Source organism: Myxine glutinosa, chromosome 4 (assembly GCF_964187855.1).
Source record: "Myxine glutinosa chromosome 4, kmMyxGlut1.1, whole genome shotgun sequence".
NCBI lineage: Eukaryota > Metazoa > Chordata > Myxini > Myxiniformes > Myxinidae > Myxine > Myxine glutinosa.
This window is the reverse complement of record NC_136264.1, coordinates 144,035,609-144,054,535: the sequence shown is the minus strand read 5'-3', so window position 1 is coordinate 144,054,535 and position 18,927 is coordinate 144,035,609. Positions and strand designations below refer to the sequence as shown.

Sequence of the window (18,927 nt, the reverse complement as noted above, 5' to 3'; positions counted from 1 at the left end):
GATTCTTTACCATTGAGTAATAGGGCTAAAAACAACGTATAGCATGATATTTCAAAATGTTGTGGACCTGGTGGATGAGTTGGTTAAGTGACGAGAACCAGACGATTAGATTTTGGTTCAGGTCTGGATCCAGATCCAGCTTATCAGTGGATACAAAACATAGACTGTTCAGCTTGCCGGAGGTATGTGCTCTACCGAGTGCCGTTCTAGTTTTATATGTTTCATTACATCATACATTGTGGTGTGATGTAAAATTTATCCTGTTAATTACGGAGGATGGGTACATCTATGTTATAATAATTTTTGTTTGTACGATTATGTACATTGAATGAGATTTAAATTCATGCAAAATCCAAAGAATACCCATTTTGACTTCATTTGACCTAGAAAATGACCTTTAAATTCTAAATCACGGGTGGCATCCACCCACATTTTATTTCTCGCTCACCTATGAATAATTGAGCTAGCATGGTTGCCTGCTATTAACAAACAATACCGTCAAAAATGTAAACCCCATTTTGTCTGGTCCACCATCATCTCCATATTGATCAGATAGCCTAAACTCATCGTGACCAAACAGTGCAAGCATTTAGTCTGCTCCTTCCTCATGAGTTTTAACATTTCCTAAGTCAATATAGAAAATTATTATGTCCAAAATATTAACGAAAATTTAGTTTAAACACTTCTGGGTCCTTTACAGCATTTTGAACATGTATTTTAAGAAACTTTTTTTTAAAGTATTGTTTGTTACACAGCAGTAAGCAAATATTTCCGGTCGTTCCCTCTACCCCTCACCCCCAAACTCCCATAAATCCCCAATTTTTTTCTACTCTCACAAAGATCAATGCAAACATTGTTGCCTTCCATGTAATTTATTAATTCGACAATATGAGATCAGATTTTCTTCATTGGCAAGGTACGGCCCTTTTCCACCTGCTTCCCACTGCGTTGACCTTGGCACAGTGAAGACGACCTTGAGGGAAAATGTTTTACTCCATCGATGAGTTTGATCAAAACACCAAGTCTGTCATTGGGGTCAAGAAAGTTGATGCATCATTGAATGAAGTTTGTTTGTATATTGTTAGCTTTGTTGTTTTTAATTTTTATGTTTTTAATGGAAGGTGAGATATCTTCCTTTTTTGACCCTTATATTTAGTACATAGTATATTTTTATGCCGAACACAACACATTTGGATTTATTTTGCATAACATTCCCTTCCCTTTGCAAAATTTCCATCCCACTTCAAGCATTTCTAAACTTGCATAAATTACTCTGTCCCCCACTGCCACTCTACCTTGCGTGTGTGCGCGAATTGCAGAGTGAACCACCCTCTCTGAGAATGCTAACCACTAACGGACATTACACCCGCAGTAACTCAGTTATGGTAAGAAGCATGGGGAGCTGTGGGCACAGCATGTCACGGTAGATGGAATGTTGCACTACACAGCATGGCACGACATGTCGTCGGAGTATGTTACAGCATGCTTCCACATGACCCGGTGTATAACAGCGCAGCTTGCTGGTGTGATCCACAGCTTTCGCTCATGCTGACATCCGCCATGCCAGCATTTACCTCCCCTGCTGCTGTCATTCTGCTTACTTTTCAGTTTTCCTATTCTATTCTCACCTTGGGTATTGTACATTCTATTCTAACCTTCATGAAAGGGGTGGTGTCATTTGTATGTGTCAGTAAACTGCTGTTTCTAATTTCCTTTTGTTAAAAATGATATCTCAAAGGAAATGTGACTGTTCCCAAGCTAGGAATCATGGGAGTATTTTTGGGGAATGCTTTTTAAAGAATCTTTTTATTAACTAGCTATTTCCAACAAGTTATAATTGTAACAACTCGACTCCAAGTAATGCGGTCTTACATTGGGATAGTTATGGGTGGCAGGGAGCGGATGAGCAAGTACCCCAAAGGGCATGTCTATGTCGTCTGTACACGAGTACGTATCTGCATACAAAATTTTGGAAGAGAATTTAAGTTTTTCATGTAAAATTATTCTATGGTAAACTGTGTGGTAAAATGCTGATTAGTTTCCAGTTTTAATTGGAAAGGAAAGGTCAGGTATAAGGGCAATAAAATCTGGTGTCTCAAGACACCTTAAACAGGACAAGTTTACTTATTTCAACATTTATTGCTTGATATCAAAAGCCTGGTGTTGGCTTAGCGGTTAGGGTGCTGGCTTGGGATCCTAGGATCCTGGGTTCGAATCCCGGTCGATCGCTGAATTAACGCCAGGGGGGTTGACTCAGTCTGTCATCCTTCCGAGGTCGGCAAATTGAGTACCAGCTTGCTGGGATGAATGATCACGGTGTGTACCCTGATTTAGAATAGGTATACCGTATCCCTGCGCATCGTAAGAGGCGACCAAGGGCTGGCGTCAGGAAGGGCATCCAGCCATAAAAACATTGCCTCAAACAGGGAACCATGATTGTCATGGGGCCCGCAAGGCTAACCCCCGCTCTAGCAGGGAAAATGGCCTCAAAACGATCATTCATTCATTTCATTCATCAAAAGCTTTGCTCGTGGGAAAGCATGGTCACAGAGGATAAAGGTGTGTGTGTGTGTGTGTGTGTGTGTGTGTGTGTGTGTGTGTGTGTGTGTGTGTGTGTGTGTGTGTGTGTGTGTGTGTGTGTGTGTGTGTGTGTGTGTGTGTGTGTGTGTGTGTGTGTGTGTGTGTGTGTGTGTGTGTGTGTGTGTGTGTGTGTAAAAGAGAGAGATAGAATTGTGAGGAACAGAAATGACAAAACAAGATGTGTGTGTGTGTGTACGCATGCGGGTGTCCGTCTGTCTGTGTGGTCGTGTCGTGCTATATATATATATTGAAATCTGGGCACCCCAGCCTGCACTGGGACAAAATTAAAGGATGCCATTATTTTGAATCGCAACATAAATTTGCATGATGTCAGAACACCTTGAACTTGACTTTGTGAGTGTGCTCGGTAGAGTGGTGCAAGTTCTTGTTAAGTCACCCTCGTGTTCAAATGACGCTTTCTTTGCCTTAGGGTGGTGTGCCAACACGACATCTTCATGGCCGCCAGGTGATCTTGCACAATCTTTCTTCCAATGCTGTACTACGTCCTCAAATCGCTTCTCTTTACAGTTCCATGCACTTTGTAATCACGTTGATCGATTAACCAATTTTATTCGCCCAAACTCTTTATCCCTACTTCAACACCCACTGTAGATATTTGTGCGAGCACTCTTTGATTATGACCCTCAAAGAGATGATCTGATACCTTGCAAGGAGGCTGGGGTTAGATTCCGGACAGGTGCCATCCTGCAGGTCATCAGCAAGGATGATCATAATTGGTGGCAAGGCCGGCTAGAGCAAGTCCAGAATGGTACTGCTGGCCTCATTCCCTCTCCAGAGCTACAAGAATGGTACTTTATAACTTTTTGATAAATGCCACTTAATCCTGCTGAGAATGATTGTGTGTGCACATACGTGTTGATGCAGCATAGATTCCTGGTTTTGAGTTGTGTAGCTATTATTGATTTTTAATAAAAGAAGTAAAAGCTATTTTCTTGTGGGTTAATAATGGTTTTATTTTCTTATTATGAGTCTTGCATGCGGAGCAAGCAAAGATGCTGTTGACAATGGTTGGTCGTAGTGTGTGGCGAGGGGGAGGGGGGGAATGGGCTGGGGAGTGGGATGGTCATACACAAGGAAGAAATGAGGAAAAACACACAAACGAGTCATAATGGCTGTGTAGAAGTGACTGTGGATGTCCATGGGTAAGTGCATGAGGCACTGATGGACAACTCTTTTGAAAGTTATTTTCCCGGCGGCCTAATCTCAGATCACCAATTCGGATTCACACCAGGTTACTCTACCTTGAGCATGCTGCTCATACTCTCCCAAAAAATGGATTGAGGCCTTCATTGTCAGACACGAGATCTCTCTGGACATATCTCAAGCTTTTAGTGGAGTTTGGCATCCTGCCTTACTCTCTAAACTCTGCCTATGGCATCCAATGCCAACTTCACACATGGCTAACTGACTTCCTCTATTCTCGTAGCCAACGTCTGGCACTCAACGAAATCCTTTAATCCCCTCTCTGTCAATCGACTTTCTGGCAAACCCTTTTATCTACTTTCTTAGCAACCCTCTTGAGAAAGTTCAGTCACTCAAGCTTCTGGGTCTCACAACTCATAGGTCTCAGCGTGATCTTTCTTCAGCAAACCACATTTATAAATTGGCCTCCAAGCCACACACCGAATGGGCATCCTGCATTGTACAAAGTCCTTCCTTAGCACCTACTAGGCCTTCATCCACAACTTGGAGGACTGCTTTCCATTCTGGGCTGGAACCCCTGCCTCACACTTTTCTCAGCTTGACGCCATGGAAGCCAAGACCCTAAACTAAACACTTCAAGATTATTGACATCTGCAATGAAACTAAGTCTATGGACCTATCACTTTCTCATCGATAATAGGTTGGTGGTCTCTGTCTTCTATTCTGGTATTTTCTTTCCGTGCTTTGTCCCCTCCAGGTTTTTGCAGGGTGCATGCGGTCGACCATAAAGGCCCTTTTTTGTATGCTTAGTCAAGGCTTATATTAGAGCTAACACAAAGATCATATCATAAAGGAAGTGGGAGAGACAAGAGGGGGAGAGACAGGGAAGCACAACAACAGTAGGGAACAGGGACATCAGGAGATCTGGGATCAGGAGAGAGGGCTGGGGCGGAGTACATGGGATAAACATGATGGACACTACAGGAACTTTCAGGAAAAAAAAAAGCAGGGAATTTGAAGGAGGTGGGTTTGGGGTGTACTAATGGAGGTAGAAAAGGTGAGGGTTTTGGATGGGGGGTGGGGGGGGGGTGGGGAGGGAGATACAGCAAGAGATGGTGATGAACAGCTGTTTTGAAGACCTGGAGGGAGAAATGGGATTGAAGAGAGTATTGAAGTTTGTTCCAGAGGTGAGAGAAAAGAGGAATGAAAGAGTGAAGGTGAGCAGAGTCTTGATTTTGGCAGTTTCACCAGAAGAGGGTTGCTGGCAGACCTTGTGCGTCCTGCAGGAATACTTGGGGGACAGAGCACAGACAGGGTGGGGGTACGAGGCCGGAGAGGAGTCGGTATAAGACAGAAAGACCACCAACCTGCCTGCTCCCCCCTCCCCCCCCCCCCCCCCCCTTTCTCTCTCTCTCTTGGAGATGGCATGAGGAGCAATGCCAGATGTACATTTGTATAAAGCAGGGCACCCACCGGTGGGAGACTACCAGTTCTTGGGAATCTGCTTCCTATCTTGAGATACAAATGGTGTGGAAGGCCTAATTGTTTTGACTGCCATAACAGGAGCAAGGTGGAAAGCAGTAACACCAGCCTCTAGTGGGGGAGCCATAATTCAAAGAGCTCTGTATAATAGCCTTGTACTCCATATGAAAGCCGTAAAAGATAGAGCATGATGAGGTTGGTGCGGCTAAAGAATGCCTTAGCTTTGCAGAGAATACCAGATGGTACAGGCCTTTACTTAGTGATATGATCCTCCCATGAAAGGTTATGACAGATGGTGAGGCCAATGAGTGTGTGTGTGTGTGTGTGTGTTTTGTGTGTGAGTGCGTGTGTGTGTTTTGTGTGTGAGTGCGTGTGTGTGCCCTGTCCCCTCCCCCTCTTCCCCCCTCCCCCTCACCCCGTCCCTTGCTGGCATTGAACATAATGTTATAAGTAGCTGATCAGCAGCTTACCATGTCCAGTTCTGAAGAAAGGGATTCAGCAGCCACCAGATTTTCAAAAGTGTGATTTATTGTTCAGCATAGAGTGGAGTACTTGCCAACATGGTAAAAAAAAAAAATTCAAGAAAATCTGATGTAGATAAAGAGTTACATTGATCCTAGCATGCTGCTTTGGAACCTCATCCTAAGGGAAAGGATAATATCGAAAAGGACACCATCGTGGGCCATCCTCTGTTTCCGCTCAGTCAGACAACCAATTTGGCAGGGGGAGCCTAATACGAAAAATACAACTTATAAATCAAGACTGGATGTTAGACAGTACCACAGGAATGAGAGATATCCAGAAAGATGGCTCTACCCTCTTGCTTGTGGTTCAGGACATCCATCCACTGCTTTCTAAAGGATTAACGTATTCAAAGTGGAATGGCCAGATCAGAAGCCATACTGGGTGTCAGCGATTAGCGAGTTACAGAAGAGATGTGCATGATGGACTTCATTACTTTACTGATTATGGAGAGAAGTCCAATAGGTCTGTAGTTGAAGGGTTAGGTCTGTAGTCTGTAGTTGAAGAAGTTTTGAAACTTTTCTTGTGGATAGGAGTGATGTTTGAAACTTTCCAAAATGTAGGAGTTTTCCCATCCTTCAAAGGATCTGTGAAAGGGAGAGAGTGGAAAGAGGTTATGGTATGATGACAGCACACACGGCTCCTGAAGATTAGAGCACTTCAATGCCATCAGGACAGGTTGCAAAAAAAATGTTGAGCTAGGAAAGAAACTTCTTAACTATGGCAGAAGAGAAGTCCACATGCTCTCGGGAACATTCAGTAAATGTGAAAGGTGTGGGCATAAGAAGGAATGGATTTGGGACCTTGGTCTTTTGAGCGAAGACGGCTTTCAGGAAACCTGATTTTTCTCGACCAGTGTCGAGCAAGCCTCCATCCTTTAGGGGAGGAATGTGTACCAGACACACAACTGACCAGCTCCCAGCAGGCTTTGGAGGAAAATAAGAGACTGGCAAAGTTTGTTCGCAGGTGAGTCTGATGTTCTCTGGCTCTTCATAGGACAGGTACACAATTACCTGTTTTGGGAATAACACAATTACTGGTTGTACCTGGTTTGGGAAGAAAAAGACTCGGTGGTGTAATGGTTTGATCGTCCACTTTGAGACTAGGATGTTGGGGGTTCAAACCCCAGCCAAGTCATACTACAGACTTTGAAAACGGTACCTGCCGCTTCCTTGCTTAACGCTTAGCATTTAAAGGATAAAGCACCAAAAAAAAACCCATAGGTTGGCATTCATAGGGAGGAGGAATTAATCCTTGATTGCCACCATCGAGTGTGAAGAGAAAAGCCAATATCATAAAGATGTCGTCGCTGGTATCAAGAGTCCCTTGGGAAGTGACATCACTTCCCCCAATCTCAGCGGCTGTGCCTGCGTAAATGTCAAGTGTGGCATTGTCTCGTGTATCTGTCTGCATGTTTCCATTATTCGTGTTGCATCTCCTCCATGAGCCTAAGTGCAAACAAACAAAAATAAATAAATAACTTCTGAAGTCTTCCAAAGACCGTTTACACCAAAGCAGTGGACATGATCAGAAGCCATCGGTAGCTGTTTTGTATAAGTGAACTGCGTAATAAAGCAAAGATTTTACAGTTTGTCTTCATTGATTACCCTTTTTTCCAGGCGTGTTGCATGTCTGGCCATGGAACGGGCCAAGCAAGAGCAGCAGGCCAGTTGTACCTGGTTTGGGAAGAAAAAGAAACAGTACAAGGACAAGTACTTAGCAAAGCACAATGCTGGTAAGTAAAAGCCCTCTGTGTTAACTTCTCTGATCAAGCTTGCCACTCTTCTGTGCTCCTGCACATTCTCCCCAAATTGCTCCCCATACATTCCATAAGCATGAAGCCTGTGGCCTTGTACTTCCAGCATGAATGGTGCTTTGCCTTTTCACGGCTGCTGCTTATTGATCTGTGATGTAATGCTGCTTGTTGCTGCTGTTTTTTGTTTTGATGCTAATATTTCGGTATACCAGGTTTGTATTTGATAATCTGAGATTACTGCATTGGGTTAGGACATGGAGCTACCATGTATTTAAAGAAGAGCCTTCCACGAACCTCCAGCTGATGATCATAGCTGCTCACGTCATCCACTTGATTGTTGAACTTCTTGCTTAGATCAGGTTTTTGAAGATCTAGTTAAATGTTCAAATGTTGTTTGACCGATGTCGTATTATTGTAGCATTGCTGATGTGTGCGCCTAACCGCTGACATTTTGTGCATTTCCCCTGCTTGCCTGATGTACACATCACTTGTAAGTAAACTCATCTCGTCTCAAACAAACCCATCTGATCTTTTTAAACAACTGATTTTATCTTTCCCTCTATCCTCCAACCTCATTATTCCCAAGCCTTTTCTCACCAGCTTTGCTTGACGTATCATTGCCTTCATTTTGCTTATCTATTCTTTTTACGATGAGCATTAGTTCCAAAAAAGTCAAAATCCGAGCTAACTCCATTCCTTTCCCGTCGCTTTTCATTTCATTGAAAGGAACATGAAGTACCGAACCCATGACGTTGCATGCAAGTGAATAAAGCAACTCCTTGCAGCAATAGTTTGAACTATGCATGCTCGTTTTAACGATTTCCTCTTTGGTTTTTCAGTGTTTGACCAATTAGATCTCGTGACGTATGAAGAGGTCGTTAAACTACCAGCTTTCAAGCGGAAGACACTTGTCCTCCTGGGTGCGTTCACATGTTTTATGCAATATTTTTGGCTCACTGTGATGTTGTGTGATATCGCTTTTGACAGGTTAAAATGCTATATACAATATACATATTATGTCGGCAAAAATTGTAGAGTTTCAATTTCCTCTCATCTAATCCCCAAATGTCCATTTCCCCCTTCTCTTTACTCTTCCACCCACCCATTCCACACTTGCACTTCCTCTCCTCTTCTTTTTCTGAAGATTATGTTGATGATGATAATGATGATGATCAGTATCATCATCAAACCAGCCTATTCCAGTCCATTGCTGGATGACAGCCTCCCTCATCTCATCTCGATGGGCTTTTGGCATGCTCACCTTGCTTGCTAATTGTGACTTGGCATGAGTCGGGGCAGAATTTTTGAATTTAGCCAGTGTTGCCACTAACTCTCCGATTCTTCATCGAAAGACACCAAGCAGAAACGAATGCCAGCAGATGGGTTCCCCAACTTAACATCCATCTGAGGGATATGGCATGCTCATTGATTCAACGCCTTGCCTTCAAAGCTCCAACCCAACCGTTTATAATTGGATTAGAAAATGAACCCAGACCAAACAGCTCAGAAAGTGAACTAGAACTACACTACATGGCCAAAAGTATGCGAACACCCCTTCTAATTAGTGGATTCTGCTGTTTCAGCCACACCCATTGCTGACAGGTATATATAATCAAGCACACAGCCATGCAATCTCCATAGACAAACATTGGCAGTAGAATGGGCCCGTACTGAAGAGCTCAGTGACTTCCAACGTGGCACCGTCATATGATGCCACCTTTCCAACAAGTCATTTCGTCTAATTTCTGCCCTGTGTTATGGATTCGTCACTTCCAATGTGGTGGTTTTCATCCACTGTAAACATTTTTGATTCCATGTACTATTATTGTTTTCAAAAGGTTTATTGTTTATGAACTGTTTTCAAAAGGTGAAAAAGTTAGAGTTAAAATAAACCGGAAACCAGATCGGGAACCGGACGACGAAGAGGAAGAGGAGAAAAAGAAGGCGGAGCGAGTGGGGTCGGACAAGAAGCATAGTTGCTTTGCGGTCTGGAGCGAACGTTGGCGAGCAAGAGTCACGAGTGAATTTTGGGTTTCCCAGGAAAGGGATTCCTGCGATAGAGTGGTTATCGCTGTGACAGATTAACCTGCGTGTCAGGTTTTGCGATCGATTCCCGGAGAGAATTATCGTCGGGCCGTTACGTCTCGAGAACGGGCCGTTGGCCATTTTGACTCGCGCGCTTTGTGCGCCGGCAAGGTTTCTTTGCGTCGCTTCAGCCTTTGCGCTTAGCGCAAGGTTTTTCTTTGCTTCACGTCAGCCATTTTCACCGCCTTCAGACGTATCTGGTGTGTGTGTGCAACGCGGATTTTGAAAGTAAATCGGAGGTTCGCCGACTGTGAGCTGCGGAACGTCCATACCCGAGGGTGTGATTTCCCAGTCGCCTGGAGGGCGCCTTTGGATTTCCCAGTCGCCTGGAGGGCGCCTTTGCACAGCTTTGGCAGCAGGACTGTAACTGCCAACCCAACGGGATTCTGGTCTCGATTGGACATTGATCTGTCGATCGCTGGAGCGGATCGACTTTGGCTTGAAGCCGGGGATTAGAGACATTGGGGATGTTCTTGTTTCACTCACTTGGAGCACAGTGAGTTATATATTACAAAACTGATGGTACCATCATAGGATATTGATTGTACTTTTGATTCATATTATTGTTGTACTGTTATTCTTGTGTGGTCTTAATACAATACTTGTTTGTTTGTAACAATTGGTGTGGCTTCACCATTGATCTTTGACATACAGAATAACACATTTTTCTGCCGTGGCTCCTCTCGGGGCTCGGAGGTACACCGTGAACAGGGGGTCGGGGAGGAGCACGTAACACCTGCTAGAGCTGCCCCTGTCAACTGTAAGTGCTGTTATTGTGAAGTGGAAACGTCTAGGAGCAACAACAGCTCAGCTGCAAAGTGGTAGGCCACACAAGCTCAGAGAACGGGACTGCTGAGTGCTGTAGCGCGTAAAAATCATCTGTCCTCTGTTGCAACACTCATTACCGAGTTCCAAACTGCCTCTGGGAGCAATGTTAGCACAACAACTGTTAATCAGAAGCTTCACGAAATGAGTTTCCATGGCCGAGCAGTTGCACACAAGCCTAAGATCACCATGCGCAATGCCAAGCGTCGGCTGTAGTGGTGTAAAGCTCGCTGCCATTGGAATCTGGAGCAGTGGAAACGCGTTCTCTGGATTGATGAATCACGCTTCACCACCTGGCAGTCCGATGGACGAATCTGGGTTTGGCGGATGCCAGGAGAACGCTACCTGCCCGAATGCATAGTTGTGGAATCCAAGTTGTTAGAACCACTCGAAATGGATCACCAACCACTTCAGACTGTAACAAGGAAATTTATTGAATTTACATGTACACGGAGAGAACGGTAATCATATAGATGAGTATACACCAAGCAACCCTACCATATCCTGAAAAATCAAGCATCGAGTTAGTGGTATTTACACTTTGCCAAGAGGAACAGCGCAGCGTGTTATCTCCCCTAATGAGTTTGTGAGCTGCGTACGTGGCAGCTATAATTCCTGGAAATGACTCCCCCAGGCTACATAAACAGAGTTTAAAAGTTCACCACTTGCCCTACTCCATTGAGCTATGTTTCAGTACGCTCCATACAATCTTCCCCAGCAACACAACAAACCCCTCACCTAAAGCTGATTTTCATCCAATCAGCAGCAAAGTTACATGATAACCCACTAGCCCACAAGTTACAATAACAACTACTGTCAAACCCAGAATGCAATTCATTTTTCCCTTGTAATCAACTACCCATGATGCTTCTTATTTTCCCTTGGCTTTGATTGGACAGAAATGACAATTACCATTTGTCAGCTTCTACATCATGCCAACTGTAAAGTTTGGTGGATGAGGAATAATGGTCTGGGGCTGTTTTTCATTGTTCGGGCTAGGCCCCTTGGTTCCAGTGAAGGGAAATCTTAACGCTACAGCAATACAGCATACAATGACATTCTATAGTCTAGACGATTGTGTGCTTCCAATTTTGTGGCAACAGTTTGGGGAAGGCCCTTTCCTGTTTCAGCATGACAATGCCCCCATGCACAAAGCGAAATCCATACCGAAATGGTTTGTCGAGATCAGTGTGGAAGAACTTGACTGGCCTGCACAGAGCCCTGACCTCAACCCCATCGAACACCTTTGGGATGAATTGGAACACCGACTGCGAGCCAGGCCTAATCACCCAACATCATTGCCCGACCTCACTAATGCTCTTGTGGCTGAATGGAAGCAAATCCCCGCAGCAATGTTCCAACATCAGTCCTAAAGACTTCCACTACCTGCTGGTCCTGCCGCAAAGGACCAGCAGGTAGTGGAAAGCCTTCCCAGAAGAGTGGAAGCTGTTATAGCAGCAAAGGGGGGACCAACTCCATATTAATGGCCACGAATTTGGAATGAGATGTTCGATGAGCACATACGGGTGTGATGTTTGGGTGTCCACATACTTTTGGCCATGTAGTGTACCTCTGTGCCATTTCGTCACATTTTGCCTCCCTTTGCCTACCCCCCCTCCCGCCCCCGGCCCCCCCCCCCCACCCCCACACCCTTCCTTTTTGCATACATAATATACAGATGGTATCTGCTCAGTGAGTTACCAGTTAACCTCCTTGCAGGTGCCCATGGCGTTGGCAGACGTCACATTAAGAACACCCTGATTGCAAAACATCCAGGCAGCTTTGCATACCCCATTCCTCGTGAGTGTCATACCTATCTCTTTTGCTTGTTTCAAACATTTTACTCCCTTTGTTAAAACCTCCGTTTTGCATTCTTCATTGGTAAATAAATTATTTGGTAGATTGAGGAATTGGATGTCCCTGAATAAAAGGGCCAGCAGGTAGTATGATGATTTTTAAAAGGTTACCTCTCTTTTTATTTTAAGAACATTTTAAAAAATCAGCCAAAAAAGGAACAAATAAGGCATAAATGGGGAATAAAGCTAAAAAAACAAAACAAAGGTGCAATGTGAATGACGAGCGGGTGGAATGTGATTGGCTCTTGGCAATATTTAATAATGTATCGCATAGGCTTATTAAAGCTGACATTCAAAATCTAATTCCATATTTCACGATTGGAATTGATGGCCTAAATAATTATGTCAAAATCTAGAGTAAAATCGGGGAAAAAATTAGGGAAAAGCGATTTTTTTTTTTTTTTTTTTTTTTTTTTTTACCATGGGACGTAAGGTAAAATGGTTCCAAAATTCATTTTTTCACTCTTTTAAAGGTAATTATTGCATGTGTGATTTTATTTTACACCGTCCAGGGACATCGGTCATGATCTTTCTGGATTTGGATTCTACTTTTATTTTACGTTTTTAAGGTGTAGTAATACATGCCTGTGCAACATTTAATCGCAGTTTGTTTATTAACAGTGCGTTAAGGGATGACCTCTGCTTTCCAAAGGAGTGGCATTCAAAGTGGAATGGCCAGATCAGAAGCCATACTGGTTGTCAGCGATTAGCGAGTTACAGAAGAGATGTTCATGATGGACTTTATTACTTTGCTTATGATGGAGAGAAGTCTGATATGTCTGTAGTTGAAGGGTTAGGTCTGCAGTCTGTAGTCTGTAGTTGGTCAGATTCATCACAATAATTGTATTTTCTCCAGAAATACTTATAGTTGAGTGTAACAGACAGTGCCAGGTTTGCAATGGTGCCGTGGCACCAGGCCCACAATCAAACGGGGCCCATAGTGACCCTTTTTTTTTTTACGGTGTTGCCTGTAGGGCAAAGCTGTATACAACAGTGTTTGTCCATATGTATGTATGTCCCTCACAAACGTACACCAATCAGAGCTGAGGATCTGGTCACAAGACAACGGTGATGCGATGTGATTACGTCTGTGATGTCATTACTGCAGTACGACGGCCGACTTCACACACCGCCATTTTGATTTATATGCTGTTCAGGCCGAACATATTGTCAAACCTGTCGTATATCACAATCGCCATGCCCTACCTTACATTTTTCATTCAGTGTGAAACACAAACAAACCGATTGTTAAAATGACCATCAAATATTGAAAGCATAGGCATTATGGTTCTTCCAATGACACAGTACGTATAGGCCTTAGGCTTCATGCCCCACCTTCAGGCTGCTTCGCACAAATTAACCCAGGTTTCTTAATACAGTAGTTTTGTTTTCATAATAATATTAACAACGTTAATAATAATATAGTAAATATAAGGGTAACACTTTCCCTTTGTCATGACTGCAAAGTTACTGGATTGAAGCGGTGTATGGTTGGTTCATTCTTGACTCGAAACATATAGACTAAACCAGTGTCTCAATGCAATCTCTTCACTTCAGACAGCTTAGAGACTGATAGCACTTCAAAAAAATGTAATACTTACACTATTTGCTAACTTGTATCTCCACCCAGGTCATACTATCCTCTCCAACTTAAGTATCAAACAAGCCCGACTACGCCACTGTTAGACTTTCGGTCTTGGTTAAAGTGTACATGTCGTGTTCTTCTTGTTGTTCTTCTTCTTTTTCTTTAATGGCCACCATTATCCCACTTTTATTGTGGGATCAGCCGGGGAAAGTTTGGCCTGAGGCTTTGAACTGGCTGGCCAGGCCTGACGTTCGACTAGTTTGGGCAGGAATTTAGAATTTGTTCATGGTGCCGGTGATAGTTCGCCTACTCTTTGCGAAGGACACAATGGGATCTTTAACGTCCACCAACAAATGCTGGCAGATGGGACACTAGACTGGTGGAAAAATGTTCAAATTCCACTTCAGGGGGTACGGAATGTTAGGAGCAGGCATCCATGTCAGCTAGTTAATATGACCCATACTGAACATATTTCAGGTGGATGCCCATTGATTTGGGCCTTTTTAATTTTTTTATACCAAAAACAAAATGGCCGGACAAATAGAAAATGTATAACTTAGAAAATGTCTGATAACTTCAGTTGTACTGAAGCTGTGGTTCTGAAATTTGACATATATCATCGCAGCAATACCAGTAAAGTGTCCAAGAAGTATTAGGCCATTCCATAACGAATTGATAAAGTTATATACAGATCAGTCACAAAAATGTACAAAAAATCTCAAAGCTGAACTCTGTTAATTTTCAAATCACGCGACTTATCTTGACTTTTACTGTGGGTATGTTTGTGTAGTTTGGTATATTTTACTCCAGTGATACCAGTAAGATGTCCTGCAAATATCATGCCAAACTATACATATTTGATAAAGTTATGTGCATATTTATATACAATAGTCAGATTTGACTATTAAGAAAAATATGTTAACCTTTACCAAAAATATGGTTCTGAAATGATGCATTTGTATCTCATTGATACCTATGAATTGTTCTAAATATATGAATTGTCCTAAATATATTGATGCAAAGATATTATGTTTTAATCACATGTTAAAATCATTTATTATATAATAAATTATTTTAGCATAATGTGATTTTAGCATATGTGTTTAAAACATAATTTCACCAAATCATTAGGCGTTAAACCTCTCACAAACTTGAAACTCATTATGGAAAGATTCACGTATTTTCTGTTCGTATCCACCATGTTGGGCGCGGCCGGAAGTGCCTCGTTATCAGGTCAGCTTCACTTCCGGTGTTTCCGCTTCCGTTCAGCATCAGTGTTGCCTGATGTTCAGACCGATGACCGATGTTTGAGATGAACTTCAGCTTTTCACCAGCTATACAGGTGCAGCATTGATCTTTTTTGGCTTGAACACGGACATCTTTGCGACGGGAAAACACTGATTGAAAAGTTTGATACCTACAGCCCGCAGTCCGGCTATCGTGAAGTCGGGCTGCACAAATTTCAATTTTTTATAGGATTCGACATTACGGCAGTAATGGGACGGCACGGTCGGGACGCCACGTAAAAATGCCGGCAGAAACTGGCTATCATATTATGCAATTTCTGATGTTTGCAGGATGTGGTGAACTGAGTTGAGCTTCAACATGGAATCCAAGGTAAAATGCCAGAGCCAAAAGCGGGGTTCTGACACAAGTACTGACTGGACCCTCTGCATCTTCTGTCAAAACAGAGACCCAAAGAAACCAACGAGAAACCTCGGAGACGCCGGAATTCAAAGAGTCCGTGAAGCCGCTGCAGAGCGCAAGAAGTACAATGACTCTGAGAACTGGCACACTGTTGAAAGAATTCAAAACATTGACTTTAAGGAAATCACAAAACAGACTGAAGTCCTGAATCACAAAGACTGCTATTCGACGTTTACAAGTTCGTTCAAAATAACTCGACTCAGGAAAAAATATGAAAGCACTCTTGCCACCTCAAGCAGTGCACCTGAGACAAGTTCACCACCGAGACCATCTCTACGCAGTAAACTGTCCATTATGGACACTGATTTGTGCTTTTTCTGCCAAGAGAAAAGTTGCAAACAAACGTATTTGGTCGCTACCTTTGATGTTTCTGACAAAATTCTCCAAGGAGCTCAAACAGACCCTGTGTTGCGGTGTCGCCTGGCAGGAGTAAGTGATCTCGTGGCTGCTGATGCCAGGTATCATCTTAAGTGTTATGTACAGTTCAATAGAAAAGCATCGAAATCTAGTACAAGCACAACTCAAACGTCCAGAGATATCTGCTTTGAGAAAGTCGCATCTGAAGTATCGACTGGACTGGCCCGAGGTGAAATCTATACGCTTCTAGACGTTTGGGAAAGGTACAGGTCTTTGCTCAGCGAATTCGGCATTGACGCTGGACCATACCGGGACAATAAATCCCGCCTCAAAGAGAAACTACACCGACTTCTTCCAGGACAGATCAACTTTGTACCTCAACTCGATCCACATCAACCACAATTGTTGTTTTCCACACTGTCATCTAAGATCGCTGTTCAGACACAGAAAAGGCGTTCGGATGAAATGGAGACAAAGAGAAATATGGATGATCTTAGGCCAACCCAGTTCTCGCGCTCAGAGACAGAAGAGTTGTTGACCTTGCATCACTGCGCGTTACGCATTAGAGGTGACATCAGTTCTCGTCCAGGCCTAAATAATTGCACGTCAGTTAGTAAGGAGAGTGCCGAAAAGATTGTACCGGAGAGCTTGTTTCTATTCCTCAGTATTTTGCTGTCTGGGGAAGTGGACGGACAGGCTGACGATAAATTTGTGAAGCGAACTGCTTTGAGCATAAGTCAAGACCTAGTCTACGCAGTGTCGAAGCACAAAACGCTCACACCAAAACACGTTGGACTTGGCCTAGCAATTCATCAGGCAACACATTCAAAATCGTTGATTGAACTCATCCATCACGCAGGACACTGTCCCAGCTATGACCAGATACGTAGACTGGACACAACTCTTGGAGTTCAAAATCTGCAACACTTCGCAGATTGCAACAATACTCCTGTCCCTTCAAATATATCATCCAACAAGTTTTGCCAATACGCTGCTGATAACATCGACATTATCGAAGAAACGTTAGATGGTATGGGGACGTTTCATGCGACGCAGATGGTAGTTTACCAGAGAGGGACCCCTCAACATCAGCAACAGGAAGTACTTCCTCTTGGAAAGTCAAGGTCCTTGAAGGTCCCTCCCGAACTTCATCGTTTGGAGAAAGTCACTCGCCAATCTTCTCGAGAAGATCCTAAATTCACAGCCACCTTGAATGAGACGATGTTTACCCCAGATGATCAGGTGTCTGACGAAGCTTCTGCCCGAGATATGGCCTGGATTCTCTCTCGCATCTATGGCTCTAACAGTGACGATGTGCCAGCGTGGACCGGGTTCAACCAAGTTACAACACAAGACAAACACGAGCTCTGCACAATCGGGTATTTGCCGCTCCTCAACGCCCCGGCCCACGAGAACGACACGCTGTGGACAGTTATGATGCGATGCCTGAGGATTTCCAACATTATAAATCCTGGCCAGTCCACAGTCATTACTCTGGACCAGCAGCTGTACTGCAAGACCAAGGAAATACAGTGGGCAAACAGTAATGAATGCAAAACGATATTCTTGCGACTTGGGGGGTTCCACATTGTCAAGAATTTCATGTGTGTGATTGGAAATCATTTTGCAGACTCTGGTCTTACGGAGGTGTGGGCGGAGAGTTCCGTTTTTGGAGAGAATACAGCTCAAAATAACATGCAGGCCAAATCGTACAACCGGGCTATTCGTGCACACAAGCTAACATTTGAAGCTGTTTGGAAAACACTCTGGCCGACATTCATCGTATGGGCTAAAGATCACCAAGTAGAAGAAGTTGAGCTCCAAACATTATCAGTCCACGTCGTAGAAGCTTTGGAAGCACACAATGAGCGAGATGTGACCAGCAACAAAGTCAAAGCACTGAAAGACGCAGTTCAGCACTCCAGAATAACAAGACTGTTGGACGACTTCCAAGAGACACAACCACCCACTACCAGATTTTGGGTGACGTACATCAAAATGATCTCCATCTTGTTGCTGTTCCTGCGTGCAGAGAGAACTGGAAATTGGAACCTACATAAATCGTCCTTTGCTGCAATGTTACCCTGGTTTGCTCAGTATGACCACGCAAACTACACTCGCTGGGGGGCAGTTTATCTTGCTGACATTATGATCCTTGAAACAAGCCACCCCGATGTTCACCAGGAGTTCATGAATGGAAATTTTGTGGTCAAGACAACCAATAACACATTCAATCAGCTATCGACGGATCAAGCCTTAGAGCACGTCAACAAAGTCGGCAAAGTTACCGGTGGTCTTGTAGGAATAACGAGATCAGAAGGAGCAAGAGATCAATGGTGCCTCACATTCAACGAACGGAGCAGAATAGTAGACGACACAAGCGCCATGTTGGACATGCATGCTACAGATGAAGACTACAACCCTTCTTATGTAAAAGAAGCCGGACCCTCAAGACTAAAGCGGGACAAGGAAGATGTTCAGAAGATTGTCGACCAACTGAAGAAATTCGGCATTTTTCAACACCAAAATCTAGCTGTCGTTAGCCTGGCCACTCGAGATGTAGCTTCTCCTCAAATAACGGAATGTCTTCTGACAGCACATGCACAAGGGCAAGACAAATTGAAAGAATTTGTGGGCTTACGTCTCATCACGAAAAAAGTGGGATTCCATGACAAGCTCAGACAGTCGAAAAGCCTGACGCTGAAAAGCATGTATCAGGTCCAGAACAAAAATTCGACTCTGAAACAAAAACTCGTCAAAGCAGACCGTAACCTCTTTCAACGCTTGCTTGTTTCAAAAGAAGCTGGACGCGAGGTGGACCTGAAGGAAATCCTCAGCCATGAACTTTCGCCGGTTCCTCTATCACTTGCAGACACATCCGGAGCAATGCGATCCACAAACAAAGCAGCTCTCGGAAATATCCTTCAGACAAGAACAACTGTAGAGAAAGAGCCGCCGACAGCAAATCTGAAAACGTGTGTAATCATCGATGGCCAGGCACTTGTTCA

At 43.6% G+C, this 18,927-nt stretch overlaps 1 protein-coding gene across 6 annotated transcripts in view; it reads left to right on the top strand.

The window, feature by feature from the left end:
- The window catches only part of LOC137425336 (peripheral plasma membrane protein CASK), a 176,613-nt gene that overhangs the window by 145,056 nt on the left and 12,630 nt on the right, over positions 1-18,927 (top strand). For 4 of the 6 annotated variants that reach the window (XM_078776559.1, XM_068113657.2, XM_068113655.2 and 1 more), the window contains exons 18-23: positions 1,320-1,385; positions 3,011-3,046; positions 3,193-3,389; positions 7,368-7,483; positions 8,344-8,424; positions 12,134-12,214. In XM_078776559.1, the coding sequence (XP_078632685.1) occupies positions 1,320-1,385; positions 3,011-3,046; positions 3,193-3,389; positions 7,368-7,483; positions 8,344-8,424; positions 12,134-12,214 (577 nt within the window). The remainder of the gene's footprint in view (positions 1-1,319; positions 1,386-3,010; positions 3,047-3,192; positions 3,390-7,367; positions 7,484-8,343; positions 8,425-12,133; positions 12,215-18,927) is intronic. The other 2 variants (XM_078776560.1, XM_068113656.2) reach the window with 1 other exon arrangement.